Source organism: Gouania willdenowi, chromosome 13, assembly GCF_900634775.1.
Source record: "Gouania willdenowi chromosome 13, fGouWil2.1, whole genome shotgun sequence".
Classification (NCBI taxonomy): Eukaryota; Metazoa; Chordata; class Actinopteri; order Blenniiformes; family Gobiesocidae; genus Gouania; species Gouania willdenowi.
In genome coordinates, this window is record NC_041056.1 from 18,475,309 (window position 1) to 18,495,777 (window position 20,469).

Genomic DNA, 20,469 nt, shown 5'->3' on the forward strand with positions numbered 1-20,469 from the left:
TGTACTTTTGTATCTTTATGGTGTAGTTTTGTGCATTTCTGTCGTCATTTTGTGTATTTTTTGTATAAATCATTAGTTTTGTGTATTTTGAGTCATTTTCATATTTTTGTTGTTGTTCGGTGTATTTTTCTGTCATGTATGTTTTTTGGAGTCATTTTGTGTGTTTTTGGAGCCTTTTTGTATATTTTTGTGCATTTCTGTTGTGGTTTTGTGTACTTTTTTATAAATATTGTTTATTTTTTTTTGTTTTATATTAATCATTTAGTATATTTTTATGTGTGTGTGTATGTGCGTGTGTGTGTGATAATAATCGTGTTGTGGAGCCATCCGCTCACAAAAAAGTTACATTCCTCTGTCTGAAGAAGCAGATAGTTTGTGATACGGTGCCGCTGCGCACACGTCATGGAGACGGAGGAGGAAGTGGACTTTGTAATGGTCACTAAAAGTTATTATATATGATATATTTGTTTTAATTTTTTTGTTGATCTACTTTCATTTGATTGCCTGGCAGACAAAAATTGAGTAAACTCCCATAAAGAGGAGTAGGCCAAAAAGACATTTGTAAATTCTATTAGGAGGGGAACTTTTGCATAACATGTGCTGAGCTAAAATATTCCAAAAAGCATTGGACGAGGAGATATATATATATAGATTATACATAGATAAATATATGTAGATCCTTGATGTTTTTTGGGTGAGGTTATTGTTGCTGTACAATGGCAGTGGTCTTCTGTTCTACAGTAAGAGGAAGCAAGGACCCGTGGGTGAAAGTTGATTACAAACATTTGCAGAGGACGCAGCTGTGTTTTGTTTATGGATGTGACACAAAAGTTAAAGAACCACATGTGTGAGTTCATGTGATTTTCCCACGAACTGACAGAACAAGCTGTTAAACTCACACGCTGAAGTCAATACTTATGATCCATGTTTGTGTTAAGGCAGAAAAAAAGTTGAGGATTCAATCAGGACAAATATCAATGCTGGTTCTGTTGCACACTGAGATTTATTCCACATTATAAGAAAAACACTAATTCTGTCACAATTAGTTTTGTTACATGCTATCAACTAAGTGGATCAAATTCAAATTTGGTATAAATCAATGTTTTCCCAAAAGTACGCCCGGACTTAATGTGACTCATCAGCATAACATTATTGCTTATGATTGTGTGATTTTTTTTTTTTTTTAATTTTAATTAAAATATAAAAAAGAAAGTATTCTATATCCTGCTTGGTTCTGATGACAAATACTTGACTTACACACAGTGTGATAAATACATTTTATTTCAAACAAGAGCGAGAGTGCAAACCTTTGCCAAGCACCAAATATCATCTTTGCCAGATAATCACAGTTATCTGAATCATCATGATACCGTGATCATTTACACTTTAAAGGCTATAATGTAAGATCTTCAGCTAAAATATTGTCAAAATCTATGAAGAACTTTTGACGTAAGCCTGCTAACAGGCAAACAAATAAATAAACACAGATTAAAAAAAATTAACCTCCTTTGCGGTGGTAAAATCATGAGTTGGGTTTTGCAAAATTTCTGTTTTGAGGCTCGAGCTAAAACAATTTAGGAACAACTGAACTAAATAAACTAATGAGATCCAATGGAAAAAACAACACCAAGCTTAAAGTAGAACTAAGTCACTTTTTCACCTTAATAAATCCTTCTCATAGTCCATGTGAGGGTAATACAAGTGTTTATGGGGTGATGAGGGGGTCTTTCATCCCCCCCTGCTGTCTCTGGCCAGAAAACCATACTTGCAACTTTCTTGCCTCCAACCCGGTGGCAAGACGTACTGCTTTACGGCAGCTCAATACAAACTAATCTTAGATTATGACCAGCCCCGTGGCTGCACATTGTTGTTTACAAATTAACTTTTCTCAAACTTATATCATGGCGGAGCCAGCAAAAATAAGCCAGGGAGACCTTTGTCTGAGAAACTCCATGCAGTGACAGCTCAGCAGCAACACACAGCAATCACACAGCATCAGGCAGCACACACACAAATATCCATCTACCTATCTATCTATCTATCTATCTATCTATCTATCTATCTATCTATCTATCTATCTATCTATCTATCTATCTATCTATCTATCTATCTATCTATCTATCTATCCATCCATTTCCACACTCCCTTCCGTATTTCTCCCACATCATTCATTTATTATTATTACTTGTCTCTCTTCCTCATACTGTTCACATGGTCACATGGGACTATATGTGTGAAAGCACCCTTAGTGTCACTGTATTAGGATTTTTCAGTGATCGGTTGCTACTGTCTTGGGAGAGCAATGGTGCGCATGTAGCTGTGGGGTGGTGCAGGCGGCGAGGGGTGCAGAGTTTTTACGACAGTGACATAAGGAAAAGGGACCTTTAGGGGGAGCGCTAAGTGCACGTTACTTAGTTCTGCTTTAAATTTAAGTGAACCTGTGTAAAATTCATTAGTTGTTGGTGTTTGTAGAACTACTGTCTCAGTATTTTGGGATTTTTGATTCTCTGTGATTTGTACAACTGCAGTGATGAAACCAGAGGCTTTAGCCCAGTATGCAGCTTTGATATGGAGAATGGATGTCTTTTATCAGACATGCTGTGACCAGTATGAAGTCTGACTTTGTTTATGCGACAACAAAGTGAACTGGATTGGAACGTAAGCTTGCTTGTTATTGATGGTGGTCCTGATGATACACGGGACCCACAGAGTGACACCCATCTCATTGAGTCCATGGGCTTCTAAAGCCTTTTATCATTTCCCAGCTATAGGAACAAGTGAGAAAATTCCAGACTGGTTTAGCTGCCACAAAGGAAAGTGCTGTGTCTCATTTACTGGGCCTCAGATGAACCTTTGTATTCCACAGTCTGAAACATTCTTTCACCAGGCTGTTGAAAAAAGCATTGACATACTTCTGTTTGCTACATTTTAGCATTTTTTCCAATTAGTTGGAGTTTTAGGAGTAAACATGGCCATGAGCTGCTCTCATGTTTCTGTTTGCAGAGGTCAGAGGAGGTGCTGAAGCTTGATTTGATTGGCTGTAGCATTTTCCAGAAGGTAACAAAGCTTGGGTGGGGGGGTTATTCAGTGATGAGGTAATCCTTTGGGAAAACAAGGCCTTGTGTTTGGAAAATCAAAAACTAATGCCAAAAGCAGAAGGAAAGACTTAAACTCTGGATCACACGTCTTCTTTTCTTTTTTTGCAGATTACATGACATTACATAGCTTTTCAAACCCATCATAGTAAACAATAGGGCTGGGTATCGCCATGTACCTCACAATAAGATACATCGCGCTATTTTTTGAATTTTTTATTTATTTTTTTTTTTTTAGGATAACGATATTACCGCGATATAGTAATAATCTATATATCGCGGGAAATTTCACCTACACACACACACAGTGATATCCTCTCCTCACCTATTGTCTCACTGTACTGTGTATGTACTGCAATATCTCTGTGTATCATGTACGTATATATTGTTTTTGTCATGTCTTGTATGTTGCAATAAAAAAAAGAAATTAAAAAATTGAAGTAAAAATTGCGATATATTGTCGTATCGATATTTTGGCACATCCCTAGTAAACAACGCAAGTTAATTGCAGTCACATTGTCTACTCAACCATTCTGTCAACTGGGGGGAGTAGGGTTTTAGTTTTCAGCTAAATGACATCATGGCTGTGGCATCCAGCGTTGCTATGGTAACGAATGTGGAGGGGGAAGGTGATTAAACAGGAGGGGCTCCTAAATAAGCATTCAAGGGAATAAATTGTGTGTGGGACTCCACTAGCTTTTTTACAGGTTGATTAACGTGACTGATTATATTTTAAACAGAAATCATACGCTCAGATTGTGAGAAATACACAAAATTGTTTAAAAGTGGAAATTTAGTTTCCACTTTTGACGTGAAAGCCAACAGTCTTCCCTGGACCGTATTCCTTCTCAGATTGTGTCTGTTTGTTTTCTTGAATTCAAATCATTGGGAAATACTTCTACTAGTTTACACATTCATTAATCTGAAAGGACTTTGCAGACACAGAACTGTGAGAAAATCACTTTGTGCTGTAGAGAAATCCAGAGAAACTGGCTGCAGTGAATGTAAAAAGATATACCTTTGCTAAATAACATTTCCCTGTCGTGTCTACACCATCAGGTTGATTATTATAATAATGTGATAATAAACTTTATTTTATATAGCAATTTTCAAAACACATGTTACAAAGTGCTTTCCAAAGGCCCATTAGAAAATAAAAGATATAAAGTTTTGATTAAAGGTAGACAGAATCATAAAAACAAGTTAGAAGTTACTAAAATGATTGTGTAGGTAAAAGTAACATGGATTTCTGTCAGTAAACCATGAATCAGACATATTGTTTGGACACCCCATCACTTAAGCTATACAATCTTGACCAATACTCCTGGTACTGTTTCACAGACTTCTACATTACACAGACATCTCTTTTTGTCTCATCGATCACAGCCGATCAAAATGTTTTCACCGTCCTTGCACACACACACACACACAACAGTTCTCCTGTTTCCTTTGTGAGAGAATGAATATTTCATGAAGGATGCTTGTGTGAGTTCCTGCATCCCTGCGTTGTAAACTTTTGGGCTTTTTATCGTTCACCGAAGAATGATTCTAAGGGAGTCTTAAGTAGGATTTTTGTTCTTTGTTTCACACACAGAGATCACAGAAAGAGATTTAAACACATGATCTGCATTTTGGCAGATCACAGGTTACTGACTGGGCTTCTCAGTTGCACCAGTAACCCCTGCATCCTTAAACATGATTAAACCTTCTTTCTTTTTGTCAATGGTCGGGAATTATTTTGAGTTCAAAAGACAGTTTTTTTTTTTCCCAGGTCAAGTTACAGTTCTTATTAGGGATAGACCGAAATTGCCGATACTGATTTTTTTTTCCATCAGCTGTAGCTGATAACCGATACGGACTGCCGATATTTGCAGCCGATACCACTTTTTCTCCCTCAATTTACATCATAAAAATTACACAATGATGATAACAAATGGTACGAGTCTCAATTTTTAAAAGAGGAACATTTATTGAAATTAACAGAAGTGAGGTAGAACAAGTACAAATATTTAAAACAGGTGATGTAGAACAAGAACAAGTAAAAAAAAAATTCTGCTCTCTATAAATAATGCGGCTCGACGAACACAGCAGCCCACATCGGCCGATGCTGATACACGTAAAAAAACGCAAAAATCAGCCGATAATATCGGTCGACCGATGTATCGGTCTATCACTAATTCTTATGTGTCTCTTCATCTCAAACAGAGCTGTTTCTATTCACTGACAACGGAGCTGATACAGTGGAAGCATTTAACCTCAATGAATAGTTAACGTGACCTGTCTGCACCTCTTCCTTTAATCATTTATTTAGTTGAGTTGAGCCTGTTTTCCCTGCATTTCTTATGATCATCATCATTTATCCTAGTTTTTCATCCATCCAGCTGTAGCAGGGCTCAGGTATGGATGTCATCCACATCATTACACGTGCAGGATACTCCAGTTTCAGTTGTTTTATTACCGGTATGTTTAGTACATAGCTTTGTACACATTTTTAAAATATATTTATATTATTTGTATTTTAAATTTGAAAAATAGTATTTTTAAGTAGACTTTGAAGACATTTTAAACTTGTGAGAAAACGAATGAAATACAGCATTTTACTGTTCCTTTTAGACTGGATTTGCTCAATTAATCTTTTTGTGAGTGCTACAAGATTACCTCACTATTATGTAATCTCCCACCAGGTACAAACTCCAGTAAACTTTAGTATTTATTGTCAAGTATTCACTTTATATAATATGCATCTACATGCACATTTTGCTCGATGCAAGAAGTAAATGTTTTCTCCAAAGATGTAATTGAGAAAATGCTTTTGTGAAATGCTGTTTCTTTACATTGCATCTCGTTTGGCTTATTTTATCTTGTAGTCTCATATCTTCCTCTATCATAGATCTTATATTCATGACCATGGCCATATGTCAGGTGTCTTTACATTGAGCCATTTGTTGGTCCTCATAGAGGAAGACAAGAGTTAATATATTATTAACTCTTGTTGTGTGTGTGTGTGTGTGCGTGCGTGTGCGTTGATGTAGTAGATGCTATTTGATGACACAAGAGAGGCGGTTTATCTTCTCTACTCAATCAATACATTTTAATCATCTTTCAGTTCGGAGGATTTGGCAATATTTTTTGTTCACATTGGCTGAACAAACGTATGATCTTCGTTATTGACTCTGGTCAAACAATCATTGTGATGAATGAAGGAAGACTCATTCAAAAACACATTAGACAGTGAAACCAGTTCCTCCAAGTGATAAATATCCTGAATAACACAGAGATTGTGGCACTGGTAGCTGTGTATGTACAGTAGGGGTGTTGGAAAAAATCGATTCGGCAATATATCGCAATATTCGATTCTCGGATCTATTCAAAATGCATTCATATCGATTGTTTTTTTGTTTTTTTTTTTGGTTTTTTTAGCCTTTATTTAACCAGGAACGTCCACTGTAGGAGACATTGTAACAGCACAAAGAAGTGCTGAAACCTGGGCATGTTGACCAGCTTGTGTTTTATCAATGAAATCTAAAAATAAAGTACTAACTTTCTGCATTTATATGTTGTTCTAGGCATATATCTCAGTTAAGTTGCACTAAAGTCATGTTGGTTTAAAAGCCACAGGCAGATTGTATGTTGTTTTTTTATTTTAAGTTGTTGACACATGGCATGTTAAAGTCAATGTTTTGAGTGTAAAATATGCCAATAAAATCTCTTTCATACATAATGTTCTCATGAAGGTGTACACATTTACATATTAGTTGTTTCTTAAGTCATACATTTAAAAAAAAAAATCGCAATAATCTCCTTGTACTTTAATATCATGATGTATTGTATTGTATCGTGATCTATGTATTGGGATACGAATCGTATCGCCAGATGCCAGGCAGTACACACCCCTAATGTACAGTACAGTATGTACTGTATGAGCCTATATATGTGTATATATTAAATAGAGATTATGAATGATATATTAGAATAAGTGTGTGGGAGTAAATAAGTTTTGCTTCCTCCACCTTTTTTGATATGAAAAACCCAGTTTTTGTCTGTTTATAACTGTATTATTTTCTTATTTCTTTGACATATCTGAAATAAACTATTACTAACTAACTAAATAAAGGGTTAAAAGTTTAAACACATAACCTTTGTTAATTTGTTTTGGGGAAGAGATTTGATGTACATCAGTCGACTGTCTCATAAATGTTTTGTATAAATCCAGAGGGATATTAGAGATTAGTGTCTTTATCGATAAAACTGCCCAATAATCCTTTAGCATTTTTTTTTAGCTTTGCTGACAATGCAGGATTAAAATGACTTCTAATCCAAATGTTTCATTTAAAACAAAAGTGTTTGTGAAAATAAATATGCAATAATTTGCAACACGGGTCATCTTCATTATCAAAGTCTGAAGCATTTTCATAGCTTTTCTAACACATCTCAAATGCATTTCTACCACATATGGCATTTTCTCTCTGATCTATAGCTAAAAAATTCCCTTTAAGAGTCCAGAAGCTTTTATATATTGTTGCCATGAAAACCTCTGAACCTGATGACACACTACAGGACTGATTTTTGTGGACTCAGGTGGAAAAAGGTGAAAGGCTGAGGGGGAGAGTCGACTCCTTTTGACCTAGAAAAGGGAATTTATCTCCCTCTCACTTGCTTGTAGACACTTTTAGCTAATTCCTTCAGGAATTGAAGGAGGCAGACACAGATTTATGTACTCTCCTCCCCCGACTTCAGCTTCTGTCATTGGTTATTTTCTGTCCTTGGAGGTCCAGGAGCGTCCTGTGGTGTCTGAAATCTGCTCAGCTATGTGTCACTTGTTTGAGGAAAATAACAAGTAGCTTGATGCAAACTTTCTGACACATTTCAGTTTACTGATCTCTTTGTAAAAGTTATTCACAGTGTGTATTTGGTCAGAGGAGGTTTAGAGCTCTGCAGCAACATCTTAGGTTTACAGCAGGGGTCACCAACCTTTCTGAAACTTCCAGCTACTTTACACATACTTTACACATACTAATTGGAAGGGCTACCGGTTTGATACACACTTTTTAAATACTACATTTTCATGGTTTCCCTTTAATTAAAGGGTAAGATAAGTAAAACTAGCCGTAACATAAAAAGGTGGAAGATGTTTCAACATTCAAGATATTGTTTTATTTTCATTAAATATCATAGGAAATCATTGTTCCTATATTCCTACTAATCGTAAAACATGTAACATTTGTACAATTTAACAGTTTAGTAATATTTTACAAAGATCGACTTTGCATTTAAAAATGATAATGTAATAATATTTTATCTGCAACACTGAAATTTGTTTCATTGAAAATTAACTTTAAAGATGGTTAATTTAGTACAAAAACTGGTCAAGTGCAGCAATATTTAACTCTACTACATCTGTATTTATCTTTGTGAGCTAGAAGCCTGGCAAGTAAAGGGCCCTTCTTGTGGTCCATGCGGGCTACCTGGTTCCCGCGGACACCGTGTTGGTGACCACTGGTTTACAGTGACAAACATGAAGGCCAATAGCAGAGCGGCTCCTCCCAGAGTCTTTCACTAGTAATCCTCTTACCCGCAACTGCACATGCACACAATGACTGCACAAGCACACTTTAACACACTTACTACAATCTCGCTGTTTGTTGCTATGCTGACACCTTTTGTTATCGGCTCAGCTTTGTGCCTCTGCTTTCAGCTGAATTTAAAACTTATCTCCCTCAGGCTTCATTGTGGAGCCACTAATGTATTCACTCTTATCTTAAATACCCAAACGCCACTCCTACTTCGCAATAGGAGACAAGTTTCTGTGAGACTGCCGAACCTCAGCAATGTTTGTGCAGCTATGTGTGATTGTGTGTACGTGCACATTAGTGCATCCCACCCAGGTATGACCTTGTCTCAGTAGGGCTTTGCAGGGTAGATGTGTTTGCAAAAAAGAAAAAGTTATTGAGCGGCGGAGAGCCAAGACAGCTAAGTAGCTCCTGGCTCGACACTGCGGACGTCTCCTTCTGAAAGCATTGACCCACTTCCAGGTTTCCCTCCCCCTCCTCCTCCTCCTCCTCCTCCTCTTCCTCCACCTCCTCTCCTCCTGCTACATGCTGCATATGTGCAGCACAATCTGCTGAGCTGCACTGAAGTTCTGCGTAGCTACAGACACAGGGGAGACTTCATGTCTGTCTGATAAATAAATTGTGTGAATGTGTGACCTTGGGCAAAGTCACGTAAAACTGCTGTTTCTGCATGTATTATTGAGACCTTCAGTCTCTGTTAGTGTACCACAGAGCCACTGATGCATTTTTAAATGCAAGAAATGCTGTGGGAAAAAGTAAAATGGTTTAGTTTTTATAAAACGGTCAATAGTTTTTGTTAGAAGTGTATTTGTTCAGATGAAACAACAACATTGCTTTTAACTGACTTGGACCCGCCTTGCTTCCAAATAGAGAGGGAGGCTAAGCTAACTGTACGTCAGTAATGGATAAATCAAGGCAAGCTCACACGAAAATTAGGTTTGTGACATCATTAGGATAATATGATTGGACTGTCTTTAATCCAATAGAGGCACAGAAAAAAAAAACTAAACATTTCAAATGCAGTGATACTGTTTTAGAAATAATAGTATCTTTGAACAAACACTATATTTAAAAGTTAAAATAAACCCTGACATTGACTCACTCATGTGTTTGAGCTTTTTACTGGGCAGGTTATGTCCTGAAAGTGAGTGTGTCTAATCAGCTTGTGTTTCTGCTTTACTCTAGTTTTTCCCATTGGTCACAGTGTGTCATCCCAGTTATCTACTGGGTGGTGTTTGTGACAGAGCCACACACGGACTCATTACCATCATGAAAACTGTCATTTGTGGCACTGCAGGGTGTCATTAGGAGGGTTAGTGTAGGTTTGCAGGGTGCGGCACCACAACAACACAACATGGTCTTCTGTATAATTTAACTTCCTGGTCAGACATGAAACCACTGATGTCTTCATATGATGGGAACATTAAACGGTCTTATCAAAAATGTGCCCTTTCTTTTGTTACATAATAATACAAACAAACATGTCATCCCTATTTGGTCCAATATTGTCTGAAAACTTGTACATAAACTAAGTAACTATCCACAAAGGATTTGACAGTATTTTCTGCATTTCCCTCCCAAAAAAGTCATTTTTGCCACTGTCCTAGTGTTCAAAGCTGGCTCAGGCTCCAGGGACAAACTCCCTGCACTGATGTAATTTACAATGTAAAAAAAATATTTTTTACAAATTTGTGGCTGCTTTAACATCATTTGTATCCTGAAAAAGTAAGCATTAGAAAATCAGGATTTTGCACAGTATTTTTTTTTTATTATCCAGTGATTTGTGATAATCAGGGATTATCTTCACATGATGTCACATGTGATAACAGAAGTTATAATGGACTAAATAATCATGTATAAGAATATGTACAGCTACCTAACACTTTGTAAATGCCAGTCAAAAGGCTTTAATCAAAAATAAGAGCATCAATTATTGTGCCTTAAGTTTTTTATATTTTGGGGCAACAAATATGGCACATACTGTATGTTTATATCTGTTATTGCTGATACTGTTATTTTTCCTCATTTATTCATCCTTGTTTTGTTCTCTGTTAGGTGTTGTGACTGCAGTGCTTCACTGTCTCACTGGTATTATGAGAAAGATGGACGTCTCTTCTGCAAAAAGGACTATTGGGCAAAATTTGGGGAGCTGTGCCATGGATGCAATGACCCAATCAACACTGGCCTCATCATGGTAAGGGGATCCGTCAGCTCCAGGCTAATCCATTTCTTCCTCCTGTGGGTCTTTGTATCCTGATGGCCTCTGGTTATACCTACACCAGTGTCGCTAGAGCACATATTCACAGAACATTCACAAATGACTGGTGTCGTAACATGAACCGTTGACGCTTAAGGACTCGTGCCAGGACTGTAACTGGTCCTGATGTCACAGACTGCTTTGTTTTAAACCACATGTGAAAGGTAAAGCAGTTGTTGTTGTGACACAGGAGAGGCACAGGTGAGATGTGACCACGGAACCAGAAGGAAGATAAACAAAGGCTCATGTTGAATGGTGCACTGCAGTCAAAAAATACACAACATTAGATTAGAGGGTGCAAAACACACTGTCAAACTTTATCAATGAAATAGGTTTTCATTTTTGGGTGAAGCATTTGACACATTTTGCTTGGAATAGATTCCAATGAGTGTTAAGAACAGCCACACAAGCTACACAAGGTGACATCAGTTTGCACACAACTGTAACGTGCTGTAACTGTTTTGATGGTGTGCCATGGGACTTTATTCACTGTGTATAGGCATGCCCTATACACAGCGTATAAGGCTTGGAAAACACTGCTTAGGAGGGTCTATGGGCTCATGGTGACCAGTTGGTCTAATTTGGTGAAGCCCTCAAACTAAAAACACAAATTAACTCTAAAAAACACACAAAACAACAGTAAAATACATGAAATATCAACAAGAGTGCTGTAAAATGACCAAATATTACAAAAATTAAACAAAAATATGCAAAGAACTGAAAATGACATCAAAAATACACACAAAACCACAACCAAAATATATACACCACAATAAATCACGCAAAAACCCTTCGTTAGGTCCTGTATTATTGCTAATGGTCATTATTCTAAATGCTGACTTGAATGTTAATTATGAAGCCCTCGGATCAGACAAATCCTTTTTCTTGTCCCCCACCATTATTAGAAGTTTCCCATCTCTGGTTTAAGGTATAAATAATGACTGTTGTTTGTCCTCAAACTTAAGCTTTAGGGACATGAAAGTTGTTATAAGTGCAAGCCAATAAGTAAAAGATCTTCTGTTCATCAATACGCTTATTTAAGAGTCATACTTACTTTAGTTTCTTAGTTGTTTTTGTTGACATGCATAATTATTGTACATCATTGCAATTCTTTGTTTCCCAGTCTTTGATGAAGCACATTCATATTGTGTGATCTTTGCTGTGTCCATACTCTCCGGTGGAGAAAATAGGAAACATTGCATGTGAATGTTTACATGAATATTAGATGACAGTTTGTCACGGTCCTTTCACTATTCAATTAATTGCATTTGTGATTTTATCGCGATATCATAAAACACGATTTTCTAATCGCTAAGGCTGCAATTTTTATTTATTTATTTTTTTGTTTGTCTGCGCATGCTGTCAAAAGCCAACACTACAAGAAGTGCAATGCATGTTTTGTTATTGCAATTAAATAAATGCATTTATTTTATTGCATAATTGTGACCATCACCAGCCCTCCCTAAGGAAGGGTATGAAACACTTTATAATAGGGTGGATTTTTTTATTTTATTTATTTATAGACTGTCCTGTTAAGTTCAGCGAGTGTTTAAGAAGTGCAGTCCACATGTTTACATGTTTCATGAAACGTGAACTTAGTTAGATACGTTGTGCTTTAAAATGTGCGTTTTATATTTATTTAAAGTTTAAATAAATCTGAAATTGTTTATTATTCAACAGATGGATTTATTGCTTGTGTTCATTGAAAAATACATGACAAGAGGCCCTTGAAAAAAATAATCGCATATTAAATCGCAATTTTGAGGAAAAAAATTGCAATTACATTATTTTCCAAAATCGTTCAGCCCTAGTAAAAAGTTAAGATGTGTTTTTTTTTTCTGGCTTTTAAGTGAATTATAGTTCATCTGAATATTTCAAGATGGTTTGCCTACAATTCTCGAAACAATATAATTCAGTGCAATTTAACTGTTTAAGTTAAGCTGGCGTTTGGATGCACATTATTATTTAGAGAATAATTGAATGGATTGTCGTCTAAATGTCTGACAGTTATCCAGATCTGCTATTTGTGTAACCTGCTGTGTGTGTTACGTTGTTTTTCTGCTCCATCACTGTAGTCTATTTACAAGTTTGTTTGGGTGCATCCCTTTGACTCTCCATACTCTGTGTCCGCGTCCTTGGCAGTGCACTCCCTTTAATGAAGCATGTTAGAGACTTTAAAGTGCATTAGGTGGAGTGGTTGCTTCTCTCTTCTTCTTTTATTGCATTTCTCTCAGTGCAAAGTCACTGATTCACGGTCTCTGCGGATGCACTTTAACAAATTTGAGATCTGTCAGTCTGTCAGGATTTAATTGCCAAGATGGCCGAGTCAATCGCATTATACGCAGCATGTGCAGCACAGGTCGGCTCACCACCTCCATTCCACGCCCAAACCATGTCGATGTCCTCTGAGGTTCAGCGCTGTCACTGACAGCTTCTCTCAGATAAACAGTCACATTTTTGTAAAAAAAATAAGATGCTGTCACAGTGTGTGAAAATGCCAGCTTTGTGATGCAGCGATGAGTCACATTCTGTAGACAGAGCTCCAGATCTGACTGTTGTTCAGTGATTAACCTGGAATGAATGAATGAATGAATGAATGAATGAATGAATGAATGAAGGCAGGAGGTCTTTTCAAGGGATTTCATCTCTATTTTGCACAGTGTGACTAAGTTCTTTGTTACTGTTTGGAAGTTCAGTCTTCTTGTATTTTCTAGATGTGAAGTCAGAGTTTTATAGCCAATTATGTTGTAGGATTCGCACTATGTTTAATGTAGTAGCCAGTGTTTGACATTAGACTGATATTAGACTCACGTCTAACACGGCCTCTTTTGGAATGCTCTGTAATCTAATAAACATCCCAGATCTATTTATCCGTTGGATCCTTGGATATCCTAATTTCGTCTCAAACAAAAATAGTTTTAGTTTTGGTTTTATTTGAGCCAGGTTAGAAATTAATCTCGCTTTTGTTTTTAATTAAATAAATGTGATTTTTTTTTTTTTTTAATAAACTTTTGTCCAGTGCCAGTTTAACAATTAATAGTGTAAATTGGATTTCGTATTTTAAAGAGAATCTGAACAATTTTTTGATTCTTTATTATCAATGTTTTTGCTGAAATTTTCACTCTTTTCCAACATTTTAGCATTGCTCGCCTCCAGTGTGTCGAAATTATATCTTGCTTTTACTACTGTCTTTTTTGGAAAACCCAAAAATGCATTTATACATTAAAAAAAATTTTTACTTATTTTTTAAAGATTAAACACAAAAATGAAACCATCAGCCCTTCATCTTCTTTTACTGTTGTTGTCCGTTGTTTATTAGGGATTGCCCCGCTTTCCCGAAGTTGGAGAAATCCGTGAGCACTGATTGGTCAGGGACTTGTTACTATAACAGTTCCACTACCAAGACATTTGGAAGAATTCCAGTGATTTTAAACTAATGCAAAATTGTGTTTCCATGACAACCAAAGCTAAAATAAAAAAAATGAATCCAAAGTTTTATAATTAAAAGTTGTGAGAAGAGAAGGCCTCCTCAGGCTGAGATGTTAAAGGATCGTGTATATTTATTTATCCCGGGAGGTTGCTGACGTGGGAATGTTTTGGTCTAATCAGCACCTTCAGTCCTGATCTACTACCTACCTTTACTTACACTGATTAATGTGCTACACAGTGAGTCACTGAAGCAATTCAATTCCCTCTTCCCTCATTTTACTCTTTTTTTTGTCAGTAAGTCTGTGTGTTCTCGTCTTTCAGTTTAGAGTCGGACAGCTTTACTGCAAACAGCTCTGAGATATCATCTGCTTTTACTGTTTCCCACTCCATCATTATACTTCATGGATTAGGTGATAATGACACATCTTACAGGGTATTTTTATATACCTTACATATTTTTTAGTGGTAGTGATATTTCTCTCTGTCTTTGCCTCAGATATTTTCAGTTGGTATAATGCTTTGCCATGAAATTGTGTGATTCCCTGTAGTTTTGTGCGAGTTCATCCATCTCAATGTGAGGTTAGCGTGGCAGTAGGAAAAGTGAAGGCTCTCAGACATCCATTTCCTCCTGTAGTTTCTCTTGGGAACCGATGCCAGCTCAGTTGAAAGATAAAATATCAGCAAAGCTTCCTGTGAGGATCCCAGAGCCGCGTCCCAGCTGGTCACAGGCAAAAGTGTTGAACATTTCAGATTTATTGTCTAGTAAATCATGTCCAGTTTTTACAGTTTCACTTTCACAAAGAGGTTTGTGAGATGACAGGGAAGTACTTTATTCTTTCAGCTCATCTAAGAAAAACAAAAAAAAAACTGAGCTTAAACATTTGCAATTGGCTGATAATAAAATGGGTTTCATTTAGATTTTTCATCTGACAGCTACAGAACCAGCCACAAATGTTCAAAATAAAGCCTATTAGTCTGACTCACTCTATGTTTAAAATAGGAACTTAAAATAGGGATGTCCCGATCCAATATTGATATTGGTCCGATATCAGCCAGAAAACGAATATCGCATTTTATCGGACTGCATCTAAAATCTCTAATATATATTAAATTATGTTATATTTATTCAATCGTAGAATACTGTGGATATTATATTGATGGTTAAAATGTATGTAACCAATTGGTTAATAATAAATGGGTCAGTTTTTCTCATTCCTACTGTTGTTGACTATTGTTCTCTGTTTGAGTGACATCACTTGATCAAACCTTTTCTAACATTCCACACTATAAAATAAGTAATACAAGTATGTATGATTCGTGCTGATATCGCATCGGTTCCATATTGGCTTCGGCCAATACTCAAGGCTGTAATATTGCTATCATATCGGAAGGGAAAAAGTTGTATCGCCACATCTCTAATTTAAAACTCAACATCCAATGCAAATATTGGTGACTGCTCATAGGACCGCAAATGTTTTCCTCCAGTTTAGATTAATTTAAAGTAGATGAAGGAAAATAATTGAACAGGAAAATGTCTAAATATGTAAATAAATAAATAAAGGTGTCACTTGTTATACATGTAATAGTGACAACCATGTGTTATTTGCTGCAAAAGCAGATAAAATGTGCTTATTTGAAAACTGGCGTGATGGAGAACATGCAACCTCAGACCAAAAACATTCTAAGACCTGGATGAAAACCAAAACCAATCTTCTTTGTTTCTCAAAGCATTAATGGATGTGAAGTAACTGGGTCTGTGTGTGAGTTAAAGATATCAGAGCCATAATGTAATGAGTGGGAGGCAGATACAGTTCAATGTTTGTTTTTCATATTGAGAAATGCAAATGTTTTTTTTAGTTTGTTTCCAAAGCAAAGGAAAGTCCCAGACCTACAAGGAGCATGATCGCCACCCACTGATATGACGTGACTGGGAGTGAGTGGGAACCCAATGATTGTTTTGTGTCAGTGTTGAGACAATACTTATCCATAACAACAACTAAACAAACATATCTGTGCCTCTATTTTTATAGCTACAATCAGAGATAATGTTAAAACAGAGGCCTCCATTTGTCCTTCACCTGAGAAACAGTGAGAGAAAAGCAGCTGCCTCTCTGTGAGAGCTGTGGGCTCTTTGGTTTCACTTCTCATGTGAAATTTTATGGGTTTTTTTTTAACCAAACGAGACTTTTGCTTTTGGTATTGTGACACAGACCTATGGTTATTGTTCCTAGAGTTTAAGGAGTAAAATATTCATACATGACCGTCCAACCAACTCCTATATGGACAAACACATACTTTGACACTGTTGTTTAGGTTAAAAAAGCAATTTAACATGTAATCCATATGTTTGGACAATGGAAGGATTAAAAAAAGAAAAGAAACATAGAAATAATTATCATGCACAAGTACAACAGACTGCCTCAAGTAGTGATTAGAGTTAAAAAAAAAAAAAAAATGTGTCAAAAGACAGGGTTACAAACTGCTAAGGTTTATTGAGAGTGTTGATTTTGTCGACTAAAAGTTTTCATCATAGTTTTCGTCGACTAAATTTCTTTAAGTGGTAACTAGAGTATGACTTATTATAAAATCACATTTATATTTCCGTCGACTAATAAAAACAAAACTATAATTTTGTCTCATGGGACGAAATCCAGTCAGAACTCATGTGATTATGTGGTTTTTCACATTGAACCCAACAAAAACTCTTGTACTTTATATTTCTGTCGACTATATCTTTACCACGTTTGGTTAATTAACATCTTAATGTTGTTGAAACTAAAACTAAGACTATGACTAAAGCGAAATCGAAATTTTCCTGTCCAAATTACAGGAAAACAACAGAAAAGTACTTGTTTGTGTAGATGGGGTTCCCCTTTATTTCTTAGTGCAAACATTGCATTTAGAACCTTTAGTTGTTGCTCTCCTGTGAACTACTCTGTATATTAGCAAAGCTTTGGGACATTCTGTAGGAGAAACACCCTTTTACAGGCTGTGAAGGCAACAGAGCTCTAAATATAAAGGTGACACCTGACACTAGCTAAATATGACAGCTGATAAACTTTTCTATGTTCCACTTGAGTTATGACAAACGTGGGTTTGTTTTTATGCAAAATATTATGTAGATTGTCTTTGTTTTGTCTTTTGTCTGGAGAAAGTGAAACAATGTGCATGTGGTAAACTCAAGTCACAAAAGCCTCCCCCACCCTGTTCCAACACCACCAACACGATAAGCATACCTACAAGTTTCACCCCTGCCCTCGCTTCAGGCCTGTGTCATCCATATATGAGTGTACAGATATTTTTAGACAACCAGATGACTCTCTTATCACTTCCTGTTGGTTCTTCTGTTGAAGAACCACAGACAGATGGCAAAAGAAGATGTCTGAGAGACAAAACATGATTAGGTTGCTGTGGGAAATATGGACCCTGTACAGGAAATAGAAAAAGAGAGAGAGAGATGTTACACTGGGATGATTTACTAAGTACTACCAGGAGAGAGCATATTTTTCCAGTATTGGCTCCCCTTCATTGTGTGTGTTGATGATTTTAATTGATTTGACTGATGATTTTAAATGTTCTTATTGATTTTAAGCTGTTGAATGTTGTATCATGTAAAGCACATTGAGTTGCCTTGTGTATGAAATGCGCTATACAAATAAATTTGCCTAGCCTTGCCTTGCCATTGGCTTCCTGTAAAATCTAGAATAGAGTTTCAAATCATCCTGGTAACATACAAGTCTCTACATGATCAAGTTTCTGAGACCTGTTAGTGCCTGGTAAAACACTCCGCTCTCAGTTTGCTGGTCTACTGGAAGTTCCTAAAGTGTCTAGAAGTAGAACAGGAGGCAGAGCGTTTAGCTACCGGGCCCCTCGCCTTTGGAACCAGCTCCCAGTCTTACTATGGGAGGCTGCTACTCTCTCCACTTTTAAGGCTAAACTCAAAACCTACCTATTTGCTGAAGCATATAACGTATAATAGCAATAACCTAACCACTAGAGCGGACATAGGCTCGTCTGTAAACGGTTGCATTTTCAGACCTTAGAGTCTCCTTTAGTTTACCAGTAAAGGGGAAACCACGTAATGACATCACAGTCTGATTTGTTAGTCACTTCAAAAACTGAAGAAATTTAAATTAAATCATTTGAAGCAGCTCCCACATATATTGTGATTTAGTTTGGTTTGACTATCAATCACAGGATGATGATTTTCTGTCGGGAATGATTCACATCCGACATGTTTAAAAGGAAAAATGGAAAAAAGATTGTTACGTACAAATGTTTTTGTTTGTTTTTGAAATAGTATAATTGGGATTTGCGACTGTACCTTACTAATAAGCAGGTATACTAGATAGCAGATTTATGGTTTATATATACGTGAATGTATTGCATAAAGGAAGGTTAAGAGCTAAGTGTGTAGTCAATAAATCAACAAATAAGAATATTTGCAGCATTTTGACATTATCTCTCTGTTGTCCTTCCTTTTCTTACTCTCATTCAGTCGGCTGCTTTTCTAAAACATCCAAAGGCTTTACAGGAATGAGGGGTCAGAAACTGAGGAGTGGAAGACACTGGGTGGGTGTGTTTGTGTGGGTGTGTGGTGGATGGGTGTGAACTGAAAGCGCGTGTGCAAGAGTAGGCGGCGTCGAACAGGAAAGGATGAGGTCATAGCAGAAGTGAGTGAGAAGAGGAAAACTGAGGGAGGGGGAGGAAGAGGAGGAGGAGTGACATTCAGAGATGATCTCAGCTGCAAAGGCAGAGGACTCCTCCCTCCCTGTGCTGCTCTGCCTCCTTGCCGGCCTGGCTGCTGCCAGTGTTTTGTTGTGACAGCGAGGGAATTGGACTCCACAGTAGAATGAACTAGACGGAGGACAGGAGGAGACACTGGCTCTCGCTGACATGGTGGGAGACCTGTTTTTCTGGAGCTTCTGCTGTCTAAGGCTGTGGAAAAAGGAGAAGAAGGTGAGCTGATGATGATGCTGCTGGAGCTTAGGTGTCCAACGGGGGTCATATAGTATTCATGAGCCGGTTGGGAGGCAGATCTCTGGTCAGGTGGTGATGATACTCCAGCTTCATCTGCATTGAATTGGTGTTTAATGTCCACAATGAAGCAGATTCCTTCTTTCATGTGTTTTTTAAAACTAGGTCAGTGGGTTGCTTTGTAACTATAGATGCGTTCTCTCTATTCAATGCAGTAATCTACATTTTTTTCATGTCATGTCATGAAAAACTGATGAGCCACAGCACGTGGGCTATTTTTAGAGAGCATTCTCCTCCAATGCAGCGAAGAATCTAAGTGTGAGTGCACGTACAGGCCATCAGTTTCCATATCTTGGCTGTGTGCAGTGCACGTTAGCCTTGCAGAGAGGAGGGACCAGGCTGAATAAATTACCAGGATTTCTGAAGCTGAGGCCTGTGTTGGTCTCGTGCTACTGTACTGGTTTATGGCAGGAGGGGGTTTCCATTCCGACAGCTCAATGTGCTCTTCTGTCTTATTCTTTCTTCCTATTTCTGTGTTTGCGTTTTCCTAAATGATCCACTGTGGCTTTCCACAGGGACTTCCTGCAAAGTGGGTCACTTCTTCTTTTGACCTTATTTCTCCTTCACATAGCAGCTCTGTGCAAGCATTAAAATTTGGTTTGCGTAAACCTGATGATTTCCTTACAACAAATTGTGGTTATTTGACCCGGCTGTGGGTCTGCATCAGTATGGAGGGTGTTAAATACGTATTGCACGTGATGTTGGAGTGATTCCCTCCAAACATCCACATGAGGTCATTTGTGTTGGTTCTGCTTGATGAGTCCCATCCTGGTCACAGTTTCTGTTTAGCCTCAGAGAAAAGTGAATTACACTAGGTTAATATATACAGAGTGATTTCAGTGTTTGTATGAGGTCATTTTATTTAGATTTGGAGAAATGTGTCAGTGGGTCCCAGTGTGCACTTAATTTTTAATACTGAATCAATTGAATGATGGGTAAATGTAATTTATTACGGTGAAAATTCTAGTGGTGATTTAAAGATCTACACAAACTCTATGCACATCCTTGGCTGAAACACACTAAAAACCATTCATGAATTAAATATGTCTCAGAATAACTCCAAGTTTGGGAAAGTTTAGCA

The 20,469-nt window shown here is 37.1% G+C and overlaps 1 protein-coding gene across 3 annotated transcripts in view; it reads left to right on the top strand.

Moving 5' to 3' along the window:
- The window catches only part of limk1a (LIM domain kinase 1a), a 55,173-nt gene that overhangs the window by 16,438 nt on the left and 18,266 nt on the right, over positions 1-20,469 (top strand). For 2 of the 3 annotated variants that reach the window (XM_028465372.1, XM_028465373.1), the window contains one exon: positions 10,721-10,859. In XM_028465372.1, coding sequence (XP_028321173.1) covers positions 10,721-10,859 — 139 coding nt within the window. Of the gene's footprint in view, positions 1-10,720; positions 10,860-19,096; positions 19,311-20,469 lie in introns of those variants that run through there. The other variant, XM_028465374.1, reaches the window with a different exon arrangement.